This window comes from Alosa alosa, chromosome 3, assembly GCF_017589495.1.
Source record: "Alosa alosa isolate M-15738 ecotype Scorff River chromosome 3, AALO_Geno_1.1, whole genome shotgun sequence".
Lineage (NCBI taxonomy): Eukaryota > Metazoa > Chordata > Actinopteri > Clupeiformes > Clupeidae > Alosa > Alosa alosa.
This window is the reverse complement of record NC_063191.1, coordinates 26,269,573-26,285,101: the sequence shown is the minus strand read 5'-3', so window position 1 is coordinate 26,285,101 and position 15,529 is coordinate 26,269,573. Positions and strand designations below refer to the sequence as shown.

At 41.1% G+C, this 15,529-nt stretch overlaps 1 protein-coding gene across 1 annotated transcript; it reads left to right on the top strand.

Annotated features, from left to right (window-relative positions):
* Nucleotides 1-291: 291 nt before the first annotated feature.
* stam2 (signal transducing adaptor molecule (SH3 domain and ITAM motif) 2) lies at nt 292-13,483 on the top strand. The gene is made up of 14 exons (XM_048238364.1): nt 292-456; nt 2,487-2,571; nt 2,889-2,964; nt 4,647-4,742; nt 4,988-5,131; nt 6,073-6,142; nt 6,488-6,674; nt 6,808-6,902; nt 7,278-7,372; nt 7,879-7,966; nt 8,139-8,193; nt 9,439-9,592; nt 9,955-10,130; nt 12,870-13,483. Exons 1-14 carry the CDS (start codon nt 417-419, stop codon nt 13,057-13,059), a joined length of 1,551 nt encoding a protein of 516 aa, XP_048094321.1. The 5' UTR covers nt 292-416; the 3' UTR covers nt 13,060-13,483.
* The last annotated feature ends 2,046 nt before the right edge of the window (nt 13,484-15,529 follow it).

The window sequence follows — 15,529 nt, the reverse complement described above, 5'->3', positions numbered from 1 at the left end:
TACTGTATCACAAATATTACAAGTGTCCACTTCACCTTATTAGACATTCTCTGACTTCACCCACCCATACGCGTGATGGCGATGTTGACCCTGTATTTGGAATGCAAAGAGGTATCAACTCATTGCCCGACCGACACTGTAATCTTTGATAATTGATACAGTCAGCAATATTATGTTAACGTATAACTAATTTAATTTCTTTTTTTTTTTTTTTTTTTTTACATGTTTTAGTTAGTTTTAGGTGGAATATGTGGCTTCTGTGGTTTGCTGTTCAGGCATAGTGCAGGCCATCTACTTACGGAAGAACAACTGGTGAAAGTGGAGTTTACGAGTTTAATGGACGAGGAAGGGATATCTGTCAGCTGAATAATAGTGAAGTTTGTCCTGTAGTATTGTCCCTTCACTGAAAATCTATAATGCCTTTGTTTGGACAAAATCCCTTCGACCAGGATGTGGGTAAGATGATCCGATGTGTTACGTTATCTGTTCTTGTTGACGTTTTCATGAAAGCTAAGATAGCTAATGTTGGTTTGAGCTAGCTATCATAGCTATTTAGCTATCTAGCTATCTGCCTCGGTTGAGTTAGCTCACCAGTCATGGGGTTAAAGTTATGACCCGAACCTCTCTTTAACTGCGTGTACAGGGTCAGCAAGAGTCTCGAAGAAAAGTTTGGCTTTTCTGTGATCATATGCTGGTATTTTTATGTTGTGTCATATGTTATGGTGACAGCAGTCTAGCTAACGGGACAGCTGGCTGTGAGAACTGGCAACAATATTTTGATTATCTTAGCTTCAGTGCTGTCCAGCTGATTGAGCTAACCGATTCGATCTTTCTGCTAACTTGGTAACATTGGGCAACAGTGTAGGAAGTGGGATGCAAACAGTTATGATGGAATACCTGTAACATCAATATGGTTAAAACTAACGTTGCTCTCTGGTCTTGGACGAATGGCAAATTTCGTTTGTTTCAACGTTAGCTTACATTAGCCAAACATTAAGCACTGCTTGCTAAAACTGTGTTCTCCTTACGTTACATGAAAGGTTGTCGCCATTCAGCCAAAGTTACTAATAAAGAGAGACTAAGTTACTGTGTGTGTGTCATTTCACAGTAACGTTAGGACTCTGTTTTGTTATTGAAGCTAACAGGAAGTTATCTGTGGTTGTAAAGAAATGAGTCTATGACAGGTCATCCCACGTCATTTTCCGATCATATGACAAAATATACGATTTTGAACCTAATTTTCTAATATTTCAAAGAGGGGAGTTTTCATTTAGTTCTCTCCAACTCAGAACAATCATCTCTAAATAGTCAACATAATGTTAGTTTAGTAACATCATTACCACACATTTTCAGTGCTTAATATTTACATAAAACCATTGAGGGACACGCATTTCTGTGAAGCCTTTGTTGGTGTGTGGTTATCTGTAATAGTGTGAACATTTTCACCCTGTGTGGTATCATAGGATGTATGCAAAAGTGTGCAAATCACTCAAGTCTGTCATCTTATGGCAGCTTTTTTTTAAATATATACAGCGGGGAAAATAAATATTGAACACGTCAACATTTTTTTCAGTAAGTATACTTCCAGTGAGGCTATTGGCATGAAATGTACTCCGTGTACTCTATGCCATTCCACTTTTTTACTCATAACTACTTAGGGACATTAATGTTTGGATTTTTTAATATCTGTGGATTACCTAAGTTAATACTAATGTCTGTAGAAAATTCCAGAGAATAGCCTCTCTGGAAGTATACTTACTGAAAAAAATGTTGACGTGTTCAATACTTATTTTCTCCACTGTATCTCCCCCTTTAAATCTCATTTGCTTATGTAATTAATTGCCCTAATGCCCCAAAATAGGATTTTGTTAAAAAGTTCGGAAGGCTACAGTATAAACCCCTTGTCTTTATTCTCTATACAGTAGGTTATGTGCTCATAATTTTATCTGGACAATGGAGAGTCATTTTGGCACCAGCTGGCAATATAGCATTATATTTTAACAGATGGTGAGTTAGGTTTAGGGTCATATTCCCTCTAGAGGAATGAAGACCGACTGTGCAGTTGTCTTAGATTGTACTAGGCCCACACCACTCAAGAAGTAGTAAGAATAGTATGTTGTTAGTTAGTTGCCAGGCTAGTTACCCCAGGACACTTCCCAACTGTAGTCTCACTGGCTCACTTTTTTGACCCATGTTGTTCCGTGTTCGACCTGTCTGCCTTCCACCTGTTGATCATGCCTGACTTGATTCTGATTGCCTTCCACCTGTTGATCATGCCTGACTTGAGTCTGATTGTATTTGCTGTCTTCTCCCCAGGAATCCAAACAAACTGCTAGTTGTGACCTGTCCCATGTTACTACCCATTAGCTGATTTTCATGTCATTTGAATGCAAAATATCAAGGAAACATGGCACTCCATCTGTGTTTGTAATGTTTGTTGTCAGCAGAGCCTGCATTGTTCATGTGACATTTATTTGCATTTTTAGAAAAGGCAACCAGCGAAACCAACACCATTGATGACTGGGGTCTCATCATGGACATTTGTGACCGCGTCGGGACGACACCCAATGGGTGAGCTGAAACTGTTGTGCAAACTGTGTGTGATCTCACACCTCATATCTGCCATCACCATGATATCTGACATCACCATCACACTGACATCTTTGCCATTAGACTCTGTTCATAGTGCTGCTGCTGATGATAATAATACACTATTTATTTGTTTCTTTTTTTAAAATAGATGTAATTTAAAATGACATTAATTTGCTACTTTTATTCCATTTCCTGATCTTTTTTCTTTGGTCATTTGTTTTTTGCAGTCTCAGAGCTGAAAGTTATCTGTTATAACTGAGTACTGTTTTCATGGATGCCTTGACTTTCCATTTTAGTGCAAAGGACTGTCTCAGGTCAATTATGAAGCGTGTCAACCACAAAGTCCCACATGTGGCCATGCAAGCACTAACCGTAAGTTTGAACTCATCCTCTTTCACTTTAACACACTCTCTCTCACACACACACACACATTGTTAAAAATAAATCCAATGATGTCAGTTAAAAAAATGTGTAACTACAAAATCAGATAAAATGTGGTAGCCCAAAGATTGGATATATCATTGGATAAACCCTTTCTTAGGCTTAAGCTTTACCTGGGTATGTCTCCCAGGTTAATAAATTATTAATTAAAGCAACCCTATGCAACAGTCACTGAATGGGGTATGTTTGTTATGAGCAGGTACTTTTAGGCCTATAGTCTGTATAACCAAACTGACTCACTTCATGAAGAAAGTGTGGGTACTCTCTGTTGGGAAATGTTTCCAACCCTTCTATCATAATGTTACTTTTGAAATCATAGGTCCAGCCTAACTAATCACATTGATCAGGATCCCTAACATTACTTCCTACTTTGCTACAACCATATTGTAGATCGGCAGTCGGGGTAACAACATTACATATTCTCTCCAATTGTTACCATTTAACACTGCCACTTTCGATTTCGAAACTAACGTCATCCCCTCTCTTAACTGATTGGCCAGCCATCCTGGTGACTGAGGGAATCATAAGTGCAGTGAGAGGAGCCAGACTAGTATCTCAATGAGATGAAAATGAGCTGAAATGCTGGCGGATCCAGAGTAACTTGTAGTACCACCCTCAAATATATTTTTGTACCATCTTCAAATAAATTGGAAGAAACACCTTTCCAGCATAACATTAAGTAATATAGCCACCAACATATAGGCAAAATACTTTTTTATCACCAAAACTTGGATGTCGGGAGTGTTTGTGAGGTTTTGCATGCTTTTAAGTAGGTTGCTAGTTTTAGGCTGAAATTCCATGCTGTCATATGGTAATATGTAAACATTACTACTTTGTCATTTTCATACGTTTTGTTATTAGTACGGAAATACAACATGACCGGAAATCTGAAAAGGAATGGCAGTAGTGACCTCTGGAGCTGGGAACTGCTTACTAAGCCCAGCTCACTTTCTAGAATTTTCTATTCTCACACCCTATATTAGATGTTTCTTTAGATTGGTGAACTCTCTTGTCCCCTACACTTAACCCCCTTCTTGCTCTAGGTTTTGAAGGAGCTAGTCTGGTATGAGTGTGCCGGTGAGAGTCAGAAAGCTAAGAGCTAACACACTCCCTTATGAGCTTCATTACTCTTAAAGAAACTGAGCTTTATGAAGCACATACTCTGCATTTCCCTGCCATTGCTTGCATCACCGAAGCCACAGAGTCACAGTTACAGATGACGTTGGTCTATTTTTAAAAGCTGATATTTTTCTCACTGTACATGTGCCCAGTCTTCATTGTCAGGAGCCATTCTGATGTGATTTGACTTTGCTGTCAGTCTAAACAGAGATTAGATTTGGGCGCTCTGTTGTGTCAGTATGGATGCAGACACCAAAGGCCCAGCCAGTGTGATTACACATGAGTTTCAAAGAATGCTGTAAGGATGTCTGGGGAATTAAGTATGAAGCAATTCATACTCTGTGTGGTTGTCGGGAACTCGAGTTGTTTCACCACCCTTGCCGTCCCTTAGAAGGCAGTGCAATAAAGGTTATAAGGTTCATGTTTGAAAAATGCTAAAAGTGAAAAATGTCATGTGTAACGCTTTAACATAATTATTCTATATTCACTTATAGCTGTTGGGAGCTGCTGTTTCCAACAGCGGCAGGATCTTCCACCTAGAGATATGCTCACGAGAGTTTGCCAGTGAAGTGCGCAATGTGTTGGCTAAGGTATGGAAGTTCATTATGAAACATAGCTAATTTGGTTTTCTCATGCTGTATATCTTTAAGACATTAAAGCTTTAAAACTTGTGTGAAGGATTCCTTCACCTGCACTTGATCATTTTAGTGAATTGTAATGAATAGTTAAATGTATATGAGTAATGAATTTACAGATAAAATTAAAAAGTAACCTTTTGGTCGTCTGCTGGGCCCTGATGTGTTTCTGTTGTGTAATTGGCTGCTCTGTCCTCCAGGCCCACCCTAAGGTGGGTGAGAAGTTGAAGGCTCTGATGGTAGAATGGGCTGAGGACTTCCAAAAAGATCCACAGCTCAGCCTCATCAGCGCCACCATCAAATCCCTGAAGGAGGAGGGGGTAACTTTCCCTTCCAACAATCAGGTGAGGGGTCCTGACTCAGACCACTTCCTACACAGGCGGCTGTGCTTAGGTGGGCTGCCAAAATATGTTTTCATTTACACTTCCCGGACTCAAAGTGAATCACAGCAGACAGAAAGCCAAACGTTAACACGTACTAGCACAGCAATTCCTTGCCCCTCAGCGACTTTCTAGTATGTCTGCTGGCAGAGTGGACCCTTAGGGCTGCTTGCGTTTCTTCATTTTAAAGGCATCATGTATTTGCACACTTGGGAGGAAGTTAAAGTAGGCTGTGGTGTTGACTTCATCCTTTGAAAGCCATGAAGATAATATAGCAGTCACTCTTCTTCTAACAGCATTCAAACATCTGTTTTTCTTGTTGAGCGTCTGTGTCCCTGTCACAGCCACCACCAAACATATTGCTGGCCTGTTGCTGAATTTGTCTCTGACAAAGTCCACCGAGGACAGTGCTTGGCTTATCCCCTAGGTGGCATTTTAGGCCCAAGGAACCATAAATGTAATTTATGCCCATGACAAGTTTAGCATTTCCATAGTTACACTCAGTACATGTAAGATGGAGACTGCAATTCTGGCAGAAGGTTGTTGATATGTGACTTCAACAGCAAATCAATTTACAAATCAGCATATTTACTTGCTGGAATAGTTAATTCCTGCTATGTTTTGTTTCCCATTTACAGAGCTAGGACCGCATATGAGAACACTGGATTTTTATTTTATTGTTGTTGGGTTTTTTTTTTTTAACGCACACACTCAACGGACACACACTGCTAGGAGACTATGAGCAGCAATTTCTTGAAGTTGACCAAAAGGGTTTTGGATGTATTTATATTGGAGTGTAACAGACACCTTTTAACTTCGATTGGAAGACTATGGCGTTCCCCTTAGCCTAGGTTGAGGCTCCTGTCAAGCCATCTAAAGAGCTCTTTGTGTGTTCTTCTCCACAGAGCTCCAGTGTGAAGACCAACAGCACCCCTGCCCCCAGCAGAAACACTGATGAGGATGACCTTGCCAAGGGTAAGACACAGAGATGATGCCTATGGCAAATATTATTCCAACACATACAGAGTATGTGGCCTGTTTGGATGTGCACCATATCTGGCTCTGAGCAGAGTGGCTGATTGTAGAAGAGCTCTGTCTGTCGTTGGGTCACCATAGAATGCTATCATTTCCTGCTACAGTCCTATCTAACTCTGTTTGTATAGCTTGTGGCTGACGTAGATGTGAAGAAGTTAAACTTCAATTGTGTTTCCTGTAAATATCTCTCATCACCACACCTTCACTCTTCAGTGGCAATACTGGCTTATGTAGTTGAGTAGTTGTACTTTGTTTTTCACCGCCACTCTCTATCGCCCCCTGCAGCCATTGAGCTGTCCCTGCAGGAGCAGAAGGTGGAGACGCGGCCTCTCACCTTTACGGCCGACCCACCCTACAACGTCAACGGAGGCAAGGAGTCACGGAAAGTGCGGGCCCTCTACGACTTTGAGGCGGCCGAGGACAACGAGCTCACCTTCAAGTCTGGCGAGCTCATCATCATCTTGGACGACAGGTGATTCAGCCCTCAGCAAAACTGTTTACCTAGTCAGACTCGGTGCCTCAGTATTTAAGCCAAAAAGGCCGTTTTCTGCTAACTGTAGCATGTAATCTGACGCGTTTATCTGACACATTTTCATCCGTCGCAGTGATCCAAACTGGTGGAAAGGAGAGAACCACAGAGGAGTCGGCCTCTTCCCCTCCAACTTTGTCACAACTAATCTAAATGCTGAGCCTGAAACAGGTACAACCCACAACTGCTCTTCTCTTTCCCCCCTTACAACATGGAAAGTATGTTAATTCATAGGAAATGAAGCAATGCCACATGTTAAACTGTATGGACTATAAAGTATAGAAATCAGCAGTTGCTACAAACGCTGTGATTCATTGCATTGGATACTTGCGCTGCAGTTTCCCACATGTATTTGATCTGTCCCTGTCTAATAAACATGAAGTAAGTAAGTAAAGTGTTTGAGAAATCCTCTCTATGGTCCTCTGTAAGGAGCATGCACTTAAATAGATGTGTAACACTTATGCGATTGAAGAGGCTGTGTAGTGTATGTGCAGTGTGGTGCTTCCTGATGAGTGTCCCTCTGTGGCGTCTGGTTTGTGTCTGTAGCAGCGTATGCGGAGAGCGCTGGGCCTGCTGCCGCTGTGGAGGAGGAGGCCAGCGTGGAGGCCACGGCCGAGCCAGAGCCTGTGTTTATAGATGAGGTAAGTGAGGACACAGGAGACACAGCACTCGTCAAGTTACAGTATACACTTACAGAGCTCTCAGACGTGTGTGTGTGTGTGTGTGTGTGTGTGTGTGTGTGTGTGTGTGTGTGTGTGTGTGTGTGTGTGTGTGTGTGTGTGTGTGTGTGTGTGTGTGTGATTCATCCTTTTGAAGAATCTTGTCATTTGTTTTGATGCCTTAAACTTGGATTGCTTCAGCCTTGTAAAGATACATTGGCAAGGAGTCAGTACAATATATTTCATATATTATATGCAATACAGTATATGTATAAAGATAGTGGCTGTCATGTGTTGACAGAGAGGATGTCAAAACAAACCAGAGGGGCATTGTGTTCCCAATCAAAATACATCTTACCTCCTGGTTACATAATGCTGTTGTCCTTTGCGTTTATTGTATCACTTGTAGCCACTGTTTGTATTTGCTATAGAAGCACCCCCAACACCCAACATATTGTTCCAACACACATTCACACATTCTCCTTTAGGAGAAGATGGACCGAGCCCTTTACTTGATCCAGAACACCGACCCAGCCAGCACAGACCCGGACAGTCAGGAGCTCATCCAGTTAGAAGGTTTGTAAATAAATCCTCCCTTTTTATCATGGAGAACAGAACAGACATTCATGATTTGTCTAATGTGTCTGAGTGACTCTTGATTAACTGTTATTATATTGCCGGAGCTAGTCTGCATGCTTTTAATAGCGAAGCATGGGTATTGATCCTCCATTAATCTCTGACTCCTCAGGTGCCTGTGAGCAAATGAACCCGCTGATCGATGAGAAACTGCAGGAGATTGACAGGTGAGATGATCTTACCCTGGCAGTGTGCAGAAAGACTAGTTTCAAGAAGAGAGGACATTTTGGGGTTTCTCTCTAAAGCCCTTGTAATCCCACATTTCTATCATGGTCATGAAGAATTGATACTTCTGGGGTAAATAGTGTACAGTATATATTATATTTAATGTGCAGATTCAAGTCAATATAAAAAATACTCAAGGCACTTTACTGAATGGCCTTCCATTCTAGCCATGCCTGGTATTCGTGTGCAGCTATACTTTATGCAGTGTTCACATAGCCTACTTCCATGGAAGCATGATGGAGAGGCTACTAAGGCTATTTAAAACTGCGGACCCGGGTGTTTTATAATGTATGCATGGAGTTGTTAGGACACTTCATATTGAGCCATCTTCCTCCCCATGTGTGCCCTAATTTAGATCTCTGAGGGGAGAGTAGGTTGCGTAAGCCTCTACAGCGCGCGTTGTTTTGTCTGCTCTCCTGAGAGCACGGGTGTGTGGGTAGCATCACACCATCAGTGGCCTCCTCCCATGGCATTTCACCCCCCTTCCTCCACCCTCCACCCCCAACTGTCTATTTCTCCATCTCTGCCTGTCACTTTGTCTATCCATCGCCCTGTTTTCCATTTCTCTATTTTTCTCTCACTCTTTTTTTGTTTATCTTACTGTCTGTTTGAGCCCCACCATCTGTGTGTCTTTGCATGCACTGCAAGACCTGCTTATCTAACTAAGTGTTTTTAATCTTATATTAAAACTGTAGTTGGTATTGTTTTTATTATAAAGAGACTTACCTAGTGTTTTCTCAGTAAGATTAATTTAATGGGTAGCCTGTCTTATCAAGACAAATACATTGGCAGACAAATTTGTTTGTTTTAAGTACAAGTATGCTTAGATTTGTAATCATTTGTCTTATATTTGAAGGGCCATTTTACAGTGTGAGGGAATGTTAGCATATATAATCTTTGCACTCTGAAATCTGTAATTTTCTCAATCTGTCAACCGTTGAACAATGCAGGAACTTCATTCACTGACATTATACAGATGTGAAAATCTAACCTGTTTTGAACAGTTTTATGATGGACAAATCTTCCAGAGTCTGTTTGTAAACATGATTGAAATATGAACAAAATATTGATTCAGTGTGCAATGGCCTTACCCCTCTCTCTCTCTCTCTTTCTCTGTCTTCCTCTCTCTTTCTCTCTCTCTCTCTCTCTCTCTCTCTCTCTCTCTCTTATGTTGTGCTGTGCTGTAGGAAACACTCAGAGCTCTCAGAGCTCAATGTGAAGGTGCTGGAGGCCCTGGAGCTCTACAACCAGCTGATGAACGAGGTGCCCCTCTACTCGCCCTACTCTAAGATGCAGCAGGCCCACCAGCAACCACACTACCAGCCCTCTGTTCCCATGCAGGTGAGCAGCAACCAACACATACACACACACACACACACACACACACACAAAGTTACCTTTGTGTGCCCTTCATGGTGATTGGTGTACATCATTGTATCTCATGCATTGTGTTGTTAAGTGATGCTAAAGGCATGATGGAGGGTGCACATTATGGGATAGTTAGGTTGTGCTAGAGGCTCTTTTGTTCGCCCGTGAAATGCATTTATAACTGCATAACTCTGCATTTTCCAAACAACAAATCACTCCTGTGCAAGGGATGACAATGTCTTACAATGAAGACAACAATGTATGTCTTCTCTGTCTATGTCAGTTTCAATAAAATTCTTTTTTTCCCCCTCCCCCCACCCCCCTTGGTCTGCCAGGGGTACCCAGGGCAGTTACCAGGCGGCTACATGCCCGCTGGGGTCCCCCAGGGCCCACCGGCACCAGGCCAGGCCTACAACATGAACCCAGACCAGCCCTCTGCCCTCTGCTCCATGCCCCCTACCGTCAACGGCCCCACCACCAGCCAGCCCGGACCCCAGCCCCAGTACATCAGGTGAGCACTTCCCTTAAGCTCTCGCTGGAGTCACATGGTTCAAAAGTCAAATGTACATATTTCTATCCTGCTTCCATTAGAAATGTGCGGGGACCAATCGCAAACTCGCTTCACCCGGATCATTGGTCTGATTGGTTGAAGCACACAGAGTCTTGAACTATACCCAGTGATCTTGCCTCTTGTGCAGTAGAAAAGACAGAGCAGACTCCCCAGACTAATGTTCAATCTTAAAATATTGAGCTTGGTCTGGTGATAGTCTGGCTATCATTGGCCCCTAATGTAAGTGATGGGCAAAGCAGAGGCAACAGGCAAAGATGAACTACAGCTGATTTAATAATTTGGTTAAGTTCATTTGCTAATTCAATACCATGAAGACCGAGCACAGACATGGATGGGTCATCCACATGATGTCTTTAGTTCGTGTCTAATACTCTTTAATTTTCATTTAAGTTCAAGGGCCCCTAGTGTTACTTCAAAGGCACAAGAGTTTGAGCCCATAGTGTTGCTTTTAAAGCCTTGTCCATGACCCCACACATCCCAAGTTCAAACAGAGCAAACCCAGTGTGGTGGCATGGAGCTCACATGCAGAGGGAGCAGATTGCTCCCGCTGAGGCAGCTAACGCACCACATGAGCTGCTTTTTGCACTCGGCCATGGACAGATGGTGATGCTGACAGACTGAGAGCAGCTGACCTGAAAAAGCAATATGGACTCCAGAGGTTCAGATCCTTAAACCATGTCTTTGCCCTCCCCTCCACTCTCATTTTCAAATGTGGCCAGCAGCAGCCACACAGACACTAAGATAGAAAGATGCAGATGGAAAATAGCTAGTTGCTTAATGTGGTACAAAGCATCTTTTCCCTCTATGGGATTAATGCATTTTGTACATGGTCCCTGGAAGAGATACACGTTATAAACTAAACGTTACAAGTGGTATTTTTTCTAAACTGTTACCAGGTCACAGACAATGACATTCCCTGATTCCTGAAATCAATGTAACACTCTGCCAGTGCCAGAAAGAAACTTTGAAACATTGTAACCGGATTTATTTTACTCAAAAAGTTCAAAGGAAATTTCTTAAGTTGATAAAATAGTGGTGTCAAATATAAGCCCCCCCCAGATGTTTTGGGTAGGAAGTTAGAAAATAAGAAAATATTAGAAAATAAAATAAGAAAAATTAGAAAATAAATAAATAAATAAATAAATAAATCACATGCAGTTGTCTTCAATAATGTATAATGAGCAAAATCTCTATGATATGATAAACTGATTAAACCTAACACTACAAACCATTATCAGGAAGGAGGAGGCCAAAATGTGATACCCAATGTGATACCCATGCAGAACAATGATAATGACAGTGACTGCCCCACAAGGTCTCATTCCAACAAATCTGGCCCACTGCCTTATATGAGTTTGACACCCCTGGTATAACATATTCAGAAAAGGGATAGATGATGAAATTTGTGTTTTGTAATAATGTTGCACAATATTTGTTGCACAATATACAACAAAAAAATCAAATCTATCCTGCTTTGAGGATGGGCACAATTGCCCCAAACCATCTCTCCTACATTATAGTGACTAGTGTAGAGCCCTCTACAAAGCTTCACCCCTGGCATAGTGCCTCTGGTGTTGGTCATGTTGTTGAGATCAAGATCCATTATATGTTTCCGTGGTTGTGGTAGGCACATTGTGTTTGTAGTTGGTCACCATGCCGTTGATGTCAGTATCTGTTAAACGTCTTTAGCAATTCTCATCCAAACTGCGTGCACTTGGGTGGTCAACAATGCAAACGCCAAGTGTGTAGTTGAAGGGGATGAATGATTCTGGAGACATGCGAAGAACACAGACAGACGAAGAGACAGACATTTCTCACTCTATAGACTGATTCTGTTTGACATGGTATATTTACACCTATTTAGCTGTAGCATTACTCATACTGGGCTGAATGCATGAGTTCAGTGATAGGGCTGTACTCTGTATCCTTCCTTTTGTCAATCTAATGAAAGTTGCCAGAGAAGAGCTGGAAGTAGGCAGAGTGTCTCACAGGTTGACCGTGTGAGTCAGACAACCAATATCCTTGAAAAGTTGCACAAGAAAAACACAGAGAAATAGGAACAGAACATGCAGTGAATTTCCAAGAGAGAGAGAAAAAAATTCATTCGGTTTAAAAAAAAGGATGTACTCTCGTATGGACGACTTATGATAAGCCTTAGTGTATATTTGTGTATGTATATATATATATATATATATATATATATATATATATATATATATATATATATATATATATATTTACTAAGGCTTATCATAAGCCGTCATACGAGAGTACATCCTTTTTTTAAACCGAATGAATTATTTACTCAAAAAGTACTCTCGTATGACAGCTTATGATAAGCCTTCAACTTTATGCCCAGAAGAATCACTAAAATCTCAAGCCCAGTGCAGTATTTTGGTCCCAAAACCATAGCACTGCTAGAGGTTTGTTTATTTCGCTGACACTTTTGTCCAAAGTGACTTACATACACCAACTGCTGGGACAGTCCCCCTGGAGCAAATTGGGGTTAATGAATCAAACCCATGACTTTCTGGCCACTACTTGTTAGACCCTTCCTGCCCCAAGGAGATAGTGTAGAGGTGATTTGCAATGTTCACCGTGGGTAGGGAGATCAAAATCATGAGGGAAATGTTTGTTCGTTTTATGGCACTGATCATCCTTCTCCCTTATCTTTTCCAGCAGTCACATGAATCCCCCATATATGACCCAAGCTCCTGGAGGCCCTTACCCACCACAAGCGGGTATGGACATGTCAGCCTATCAGAACGCTAGCCACAGCATGCCAGGCCCCTCCTACCCAATGGCAGGCCCCCCCCACCCAAGCTCCCAGCCCCAGCCGGCGGCCTTCTACCAGCAGCCTCTCCTGTAACGCAGTAACGCAGTGCAATAAACTTCACACTTCAGCCCGCGCATATCCTTGTCAAGTGCAGACACGCCTCCGTAAGTTAGGATGAATGTATAGTCTCTGTATGGTCTCTCTACTTGGGCCTCTTCTCTCCTTTTACCAACCGTGGCGATGGCGAGACTTTTTTTTGAAGGTGAGCGGAAGTCGGGTTTAGAGGACCTATACCGAGGCACAGCTGTCGGTTGATAGTGCCCATGAACGACGTTTTCTCTACAGTCAAAATCCAAAAGCAAAAGTCTTGATATGGACTGCTTAGCTGGTTAGCTTGCTAGTGCACTCTCAGTCACTTGGATGTGTTTGGAAATAGTTGAAAAACTGTTGCACAATACCAAAATAGTAGTGCGTGAGCGTGTGCAAGCTAACATAGCTAACAATCCCTTTAGGCATGGGGGTGCATCATCCTTTGGAAGATTTTTCTTGTCGCTCTCCTGTTCTCGCCCTCAGATGCTTCAGCTGAAGTACACAGAGGCGGAGGGTTGGTGTTCAGGCAGATGATTGACCTCATGTTTTTATTGTTTTAATCATCATGTAAAGGTTTATTTAAGTATCGTTACTGCATACAGCTCCTGGATATGTCCCAAATAAATGTCCTGTTTGCTTTAACATAGATGAAGCTCTTATTTCTGTTTTAAAAAAATATATATTATTTCTTTTTATTTGGAGTTTACACTTTGATTTATTATTCTGATTTCTCAGAACTAAAAAACAAGTATTTTGTTTGAATATAAAAACAAATATTTTCTATTGCGACCAAGTTTTGTTAAAAAAGTTTTATTTTTTATTTTCATTTCTTTTATGACTTCAGGTGGCAGTGTGTCTGGTCATTTCCCACCAAAGTGTACTTGTTCTTTTCCTGTCAGTAAGCGAGAACATTTTGACCTTGGTTTGAACAAACACAATTTGTAATACTCATTAATTCCCATAGCCCTTTGGGCAGCAATTTTTCTAATCAGTCACGCTGACATGAGTGATCGCTTCCATTTTGGTCTTTGTAGCTGACTTTGGGGATTCTCTTATGGGGGCTGTAATAGAAGTGGCCCGGAAGGAGAGAAGGGCCTAGTGGGGAACCTGTTAGAGGCATATAGACAGGAATTCACAATCTCATGGCTCACAATCAAGTGTGCCAACGCACTTGTCCTCCAGGGAAGGTTCCAGAAGCAATTCAAATGCCTATGTTCTGAGACTTTATTGTCGTGCATGTAGGCAAAACCACAGAGACTTCTATCTATGTGTGTCATTCTTGTGTGCTATATGTGTATAATCTGATCTGATAGGACTTTTGGATGTATGAACGGTGGTCAGTGAGTTTCGCACGCGTCACTGGGCTTCAGTGATGTTTTCTGTATCATAACTTGTATTTTATCTGGTTTGTTCATTCAGTTTTTTTGTTTGTTTGTTTTTTTGGTGGTTTCATCTATGTAATATATATATATAATATGTATCTGTACCTAGGTTTTTTATTTTTACCTTAATGTTGTCACATTGCAACACTTCAACCAAATCAACCAGTGTAAATGACAACCAGTTGTTCTGATTCACAGATTAAAATCAGTTGATTCGGATTAAAATCAGTAGTGCATTAAGTGCACTATATTCAGGGGTGCTACTTCTCTTTTAAGTGGCTCAAAAATATTTGTTGATTGGAATATTTTTTTCCCATGATTTCATGGATATATTTTAGGACAGACACATTTGGGAAATGACACATTTTCTTCAGTCCAGCTGGATAAGATTATATTATGATAACAAAGTATGAACCATCTTTATTTTCATAACCTGCCTCTTTGTAAGGTGTTGTATAATAGATGTAAAATATCTGGGATTATCTTTATTGCACCTTAACTTTATAAATAATGATTTACCACCGAATGCCTTGTTTTCATGATGGATGGAATGAGACAGACTAATTCAAAGGAATTCACTCTTGAAAGCTGCTGTAAACCAATAATTCTATACTATAAAAATTTGTCACAAAAAAAAAACGTGTTGATGGGGTCCAGTCCGTTTAAAGCAAGATCACTTTTGTAATATCATACTTCCTCTATTTCCTGCATTTGTCATTTTTAAAGTTAGTTTTGTAACACAATTTATGCTTTCAAAATAAAAGGAAAGATGGCATGTGTTTCAAAATGTGCCTTGTCTAGTGATTCTTTTGGATAATGGACAGGTCTGCCAAAGCAATGTTGTGTATGGTGGAACAAAAATCAGAATGCTTTAATAGGTTTTTTGATGGGGGAAAATCAAATGATTTTCTTTGCTAGATGAAGGACAGATGGCTTTAAAATGTATTCCGCCAAGACCCAAACCATGTGCCAGCTGATGTTTGTTTGTTTGTGTGTGCGCGCATATGTGTGCTCCCTGAAGGTCAGCCAAAAGTGTCAGAGACTGTGTGTGTGTGTGTGTTTTTTTTACCTTTTGATATTTGCTTTGAAAT

Coding starts and splice junctions, on each gene's coding strand:
- stam2 (XM_048238364.1), top strand. CDS start 417: ATGCCTTTGTTTGGACAAAATCCCTTCGACCAGGATGTGG. Junction 5,132..6,072: donor CTTTCCCTTCCAACAATCAG/GTGAGGGGTCCT, acceptor TCTTCTCCACAG/AGCTCCAGTGTGAAGACCAA. Junction 10,131..12,869: donor CCCCAGCCCCAGTACATCAG/GTGAGCACTTCC, acceptor TATCTTTTCCAG/CAGTCACATGAATCCCCCAT.